The 6704-nt window shown below is 43.4% G+C and overlaps 1 protein-coding gene across 1 annotated transcript in view; it reads left to right on the forward strand.

Moving 5' to 3' along the window:
- Positions 1–93: 93 nt before the first annotated feature.
- The window catches only part of DTD1 (D-tyrosyl-tRNA deacylase 1), a 78866-nt gene continuing 72255 nt past the window's right edge, over positions 94–6704 (forward strand). The window contains exons 1-2 of the mRNA XM_010836597.1: positions 94–472; positions 4604–4772. Of these exons, the coding sequence (XP_010834899.1) occupies positions 94–472; positions 4604–4772 (548 nt within the window). The remainder of the gene's footprint in view (positions 473–4603; positions 4773–6704) is intronic.

Consider the following 6704-nt stretch of genomic DNA (forward strand, 5'->3'; position numbering starts at 1 on the left):
CGGCCCGCGGCGCTCTCCAAGGGCCGCCGGGTCTCCGCTGAGGGACGCGGTGACCGTCGTCTTCAGCCGCGCTTGCTTTTGTTCGGAGCGCGGATGGCCGCACCCCCGGGCGTCCCCCGGCCCGCCCTTCCGCGGGGTGTTGCTGGGCTGCGCGTGGGGGGGCGTCTCCGGAGCGCGCAGCTCCTCCCCAGCCGCTCCCCTCGGCGTTTGTGCCTTTCTGTCCCCCCACACCCGCCCCGGGTTTTCTCCGTGTCCCGGTCTTCCTGGAGCTGGACGCCCCGCGAGGTGCGCGCTCCTGACAGGTGTTCGCAGGGGCTGGTTCTGAGCGTGTTCGCTCCCGTAACCCGGGGAGACCCTGAAGCATCGGGAGGCGTTTCTTTCCACCAGTCTCTCGTGGACCGAGCCTCGCGGCCCTCAGTCTTTCTCCTGGTCACTTGTGGTCTCGTGTGGACATCAGGGGTCCAGATGACTAGTGGGTACAAGGGAATCGTTTCAAAACTCAGACAAGATCATAAAGATGTTAACATTATTATTTTTTTTTGGAATGAGTACATTGTCTTCTAGTCTTTCCTATTCTTATTGGCAGAATTCTAGTATTGTTTCCCTTGTAGATAACCCTGCCCTCAAGCCAGTGTATACCAAACGCGTGTTTTTGTGTCCAAGAAAGTATAGCTCTAAGAACGAAACAGCAAACTCCCCTAAAGAAACCATCAAACTCGGTAAAACCATGTATTTAAATCTGAGATTCTACTTTTCAGTCCTGCAACATGATTTCTGAGGTGTTTTGGTAACTGGTTTGCGATATGGTCCTGGAGTAACGGGGGATAGTATAACTCTGGGGTTTATTGCCTTTTTTTTTTTTTTGAGAAGAATTTTGCAGTCTGCTCAATGTGATTGTCATGAGCAGCGAGCACACTTTGCAGAACGTTGAGTTTTGGTCCTAACCGACAACTCTCCATTCTGCCAATCTGATTAAAAACATGATTCTGTGAGATTAGCTGCGTAGTTTGAATGATTTTAGTTTACTATTTAAATTACATGCTTTGGATTAAAAACAACGTAGAAACCATCCTGCATGTTAAGGAAAAAAAAAAGAAAAAACACGCAAGAGTGCTAACTGTGGTTAGGAGTTAATAAGATGGAATTCTCTCGCAGTGCTGGAGGAGCCTTTGGTTAGCCAGGCCTTCACCTTGAATTACAACAGAGACATTTTCTGATTGCTTTAGGATGACTGGCTCCACTGCCATGTGGCCTTTCGTGAGTGGCATTTTATTTCAAAGGTTCTAAAATGCAACTTCTGATTTTATGAGTGACAGAGGAGAATATTAGGAGTCACATTATGCAGTAGCCTCCTTTATGAACATGGTCCGGCACATTGATGCCTTAGCTTGGTTATTGTGATCATCTAATTTTAAAAGCTTTAAAATGATGGAACATTTCAGACATATTCATATGGTTACATGGATGGAACAGGACAGTAACCCCCATGTCTATCACTCAGCTTTTTCTTTAATTTTTATTGGAGTATAGTTGACTTACAATGGTTGGTTTTAGGTGCATAACAAAGTGAATCAGTTACACATATACATACATACCTCTTTTTTAGATTCCTCACTCAGCTTTATGAGCTGAAATGTGAATAGATTCATAGAATGTTGGAAAGAGATTGGTTGGGTTTGAATGGATTAATTAGGTGGTGAATTCTTCTCAAAGAAGAGGTCTTGTATGGTGCCAACATACATGGCATCAAATAAACTATTTTAGTTTACTTATAAACTAAATAAATTTATATTTACACAAAATAAATTTATATTGACTAAATATCTCAGGTCTTTCCTAGCCCTGTGTTTTTTCCCTTTAGAAATCCATTTGTCTATAATAAAACATCCCTAGGGAGGGGCATAACTTCTCCAAAAGGAAAGTGTCATTTCAAGGCTTTGGTGCATAATTTGTTCTTTAGGACAATACCACATTATGAAAATGTTGAAACTCTTCACATAGTGATTTGAAACACTTCAAATTGTGATTCTACTTCTGAGGATTTATCTACGAAGTTAATCCTAATTGTGGAAAAAGCTTTAGAGGGATGAGCCAGCAGAGCCCTGAGGTCTCTTAGGGCAGTCACACTGCTCTATATGATAGTGTCATGGTGGATATATGTCATGAGACATTTGTTCAAACCCCCACAACACCAAGAGTGACCCTTGGTGTAAACTGTGGACTTTGAATGATGACGTGTCCATGGAGGTTCATTGTTTGGAACAAATATACCATCTGATGAGGGACGTTGGTGGTGGGGGGACTGTCTGGGGGCAGGGTATATGAGAAGCCTCTGTACCTTCTGTTCAATTTTGCTATGAACCTAAAACTATGCTATACAGAAACGTCTGTTAAAAAAAAAAGGACTTTAGTGTCCAAAGATTTTCACCACGGTGTTATTTATTCAAGTGAGAACTTGAAAGCAAGCCATTTATCTGGCCAAATAGGATGGTTAGTCCATCCATGGATAGAATGCAGCTGTTTCACTGGATGGGCTGCAACTAAAAGATGTTTAGGAAAAGCTCATAATGTGAAAACATGCCCATGTGCTGTTAAAAGATGAGACACAAAAATTTATATATAATATTATTCGGTGGAGAACAAATATGGAGTAAAATCTGTGAGTGGAGAAATCTCAAAAGGAAATCAATCAGTAACATACTAAAGTGCTTGTCTTTGGATGTTCTGTGTTCTTTTTTTCTTTCCTTTTTTTTAAAAAATTTCTATAATGCATATGGCATTACTTTAATGGTGAACATAGTTCAATAATCATTTTTTCAGTTTTTAAAATATACTCTGGGGAAAAATTTTAAAATACTGATATTGTAAGAAAATAATATGGATTTAATTAAAGAACAAATAGAGCCGAAGTTTTCTAAAGCCATACAAACAGGCAAACAACCCTGAGTGTTTACTGGCTATGTCAGGATAGATGATTTTGGTTTCATATTTTGAGTCAGTGGTTCATCACTCATAGGCCATTACAAAAAAAAAAGCATAGAAGAAAATATTAAAATGTTTGGTTTTTTAAAGTATAAAAATAAGAAACGTTAAGCTGTAAAAAGAGTTATTTAAGGACTAAGTCGAGGCATATACTTTCCTGGTTTCTGACTGTCAGATGGTCCCTTGTCAGATGCCTGCAGAAATGGAGGGTTTCTCATTCTTTCCTGAGCTTGCAGGATGTGGGACATGGCACAGTGTGCGATGCCTTGTCAGGAACATTTATGGATATTATCATCCAGCAGAAGCAGATGGCAAAAAAATATCAGAGTTGACCCTTCTCTGGATTGGAACATTAGGTCAGTACAGAATAAACTAACCAAACATCAATAATCTAATGAGCTTCAGTAACAAGTTGGCCCTAAAATTGAAAATTATGAAGATAAACATTTGAAATATGGCTTTAGTTTGACCCCCGTAATAATGTTTCTTGCTTAAGTAGTGTGCCACCATTGATAAAATGGTAGTGTTGTGTACTTGCTGTTTAGTCCCTAAGTCGTATCTGACTCTTGCGACCCCATAGACTGTAGTCTACCCAGCTTCTCTGTCCATGGGATTTCCCAGGCAAAAACACTGGAGTGGGTTGCCATTTCCTTCTCCTGGGGATCTTCCTAGCCCAGGGATGGAATCTGCATCTCCTGCATTGGCAGGTGGATTCTTTACCACTGAGCCACCATGGAAGCCCAGAGTGTACAGTTGACTCTGCTGCTGCTGCTGCTAAGTCACTTCAGTCGTGTCCGACTCTGTGTGACCCCATAGATGGCAGCCCACCAAGATCCCCTGTCCCTGGGATTCTCCAGGCAAGAACACTGGAGTGGGTTGCCATTTCCTTCTCCAATGCATGAAAGTGAAAAATGAAAGTGAAGTCACTCAGTCATGTCTGATTCTTCGCGATCCCATGGACTGCAGCCTACCAGGCTCCTCCATCCATGGGGTTTTCCAGGCAAGAGTACTGGAGTCGGTTGCCATTGCCTTCTCCAACAGTTGACTCTAAATACACGCAAATATTTGAAATAGAAATCTGTGTTCAGAGAATTTTCTTTTTTATGGGTGGGGTGCATCATTCAAAAAGATTTGGAGGTCATTGGCTTATAATGCAACATTAGTAATAAACTGGGAAATAATAGAATTTTTCTGACTTGAAGCTTAACTTTTAAGATGTATTTTTTATGTATATTTCTCTTTTCTGCAGTTAGTAGAGAAATCATTTATTTTGTATGACATAAATGTTTTTGCATTCTGTATTGTGTTACCCAGTTTGCTGATTTTCAAGAAAAGCAAGTATTTCCTTTCTGAGAACTAACATAGCTAAGCTGGATTCTCTGGGAGGAAAGCTCTGTTGTTACAGATGGGCAGACTCATAGAAAATTTCAGGTGTCTCACTCATGGTAACACAAATGAACATGAGGCCTGAAAATCATGTGTCACGGTTGTTCACAACTCATTCATTCCAGATGTAAAATCAGAATGGGCAGCTATGATCATAATACTGAGTTAATGTAAGCTCTTATATGTTTCAGTACCTGTGGCCTTTGCCAAAGAAGTTACAAGTACAGCGTTTAAGCTTTCCTGTGGATACTCATACGTGCTTCATGGCACCTGCCTGGTTCTGAGTCTCTTTTCCCTTTTGTTGCCTTCCCAGTTGGAGGAGAACAGATAAGCGCCATTGGACGGGGCATCTGCGTGTTGCTGGGTATTTCCTTGGAAGATACACAGAAGGAACTGGAGCACATGTAAGAGGCATCTTATCTTACATTCCACATCACTGCTGTTCTGGTGGGATATGTGCTGGTTGTCCAGCTAGCTGGCTAGTTCTTTATATAATATATACACACAGATATATATATGTATGTATATATAGGCACTTCCCTGGTGGTCCAGTGGCTGAGACTCCATGCTGTCCATGCAAGAGGCCCCAGGTTCAATCCCTGGTCAGGGAACTAGATCTCACATGCTGCAACTGAAGATCTTGCATATGCCAAAAAGAAGATTGAAGATCCTATGTGCTGCTACTAAGACCCAGTGCAGCCAAATAAATAAATATATAACAGAACTTAAAAAAAAGATACATATATGTATATACACACACACACACGGAACTTCCGTAGTGTTTTGCTCCTGTAAAGTGAGCCTCTGTCACTTTCATCTGTGTGCCTTTCGATGCATTGTGGCCACCTCTGTGTCACGGACGAGGAGGGCAGGGAAGAGCCGTCACCTGGCGGGTGACGTCAGTGGCGGGCTGGAGCGCAGCTCAGCCTCTGTCCCTGTGTGCTCTTGCAGCCTCAAGCCATTCTCCTAATGCAAACACTGAGCCTCTTTTCACATGAATAGTTTATGTTTCCAGTTTGAGCTGCACTGTCTGGGCCCTGTTACACATGTCAGAAATGCTCAGTTGTTCACTGGACACATGAGGATCTGCAGGTCAGTGAGGTTACGTTACCTGCTGACGGTCGCACACATGTATGTAGCACAAAGCCTGACTCCAGACTAGAACCTGGGCTGCCTGACCTGGAAGCCGGTGCTCTCTCTTCTAAGGTGGGAGCTTTGTCACTGTTATTGCCTGACTGGCCTGTCCTCACGTTTCCTCTCCCCAGCACTACCTGGCACACTTTCTTCCAAAGCTTGGATCTGTTTTCTCTCTGCCCTTTGGTGCCCAGAGCAAAAGTGCAGCAGCGCCCAGTAGTCCCTTTTGTGTTAGGTTAAAAACCAGACTTGGAACCGAATTCCTGCTAAGGTGTTACTGTCTGGCAAGGACCATTCAGTACCACTTCACGAATGTTGGTGTTTCCATAGCTGTCCCTCAGATACACAGGAGGCTGGGGGTGGTGTAGGGGTTAAAAGCTGGGGCCTGGGTCTGAATCTTTCTGTGGCTCTGACAAAATGGAGAGCTAGTATGTAACTTGGTGGTTCAGAGAGAGGACTCAACAGAAGGTGGACCTCAGCCATGGAAAAGGGGCCATGGACATGTCCCCTGCAGAAGGCGCCTACAAAACTGGTGGCGAGCGAGTATTTGTAGAGGCTCTGAACGTGTCTTTGGCATCATCCACACAGGTGGGTTCAGGGGGTGGAATTGCAGCTTGCATGGAAATAGTTGTTTGTTATTTGTCTCAAGTCTGACCTTATAAATGTTAGCCAGTCCTCTTCCTTGCTGAGGTGGATGTCCTTTGTCATCCCCACATACAGGGAAAACCCCTCTGGCTATAAGGAGCCTGTGACATGGTTGTCAAAATGTCTCTCCCCAGATCTTCCTGCATTTCTGCACTGACCATGAGTTTTCTCCAGGGTGTTTGCCGAATTGTTAAAAAGGGTCATCATTTACCCCTGTGTAAAAATTGAATTCTCTAGAAAATAGAACTGAGCTCATGTTTTGATATAGCCCCAGCTTGAAGGAGCAGATAGTGAAGAAGGGTTCGTCATCTCAGCTCAAGTTCCCACTGGAAGCTCTGTGAATTAGAGGGGCTGATAAAAGAAAGGACTGTTATTATCCCATTCGGAGAAGGCAGTGGCACCCCACTCCAGTACTCTTGCCTGGAAAATCCCATGGACTGAGGAGCCTGGAAGGCTGCAGTCCATGGGGTCGCTGAAGGTTGGACACGACTGAGCGACTTCACTTTCACTTTTCACTTAAATGCACTGGAGAAGGAAATGGCAACCCACTCCAGTGT

This window comes from Bison bison, unplaced genomic scaffold (genome assembly GCF_000754665.1).
Source record: "Bison bison bison isolate TAMUID 2011002044 unplaced genomic scaffold, Bison_UMD1.0 scf7180017864063, whole genome shotgun sequence".
Lineage (NCBI taxonomy): Eukaryota > Metazoa > Chordata > Mammalia > Artiodactyla > Bovidae > Bison > Bison bison.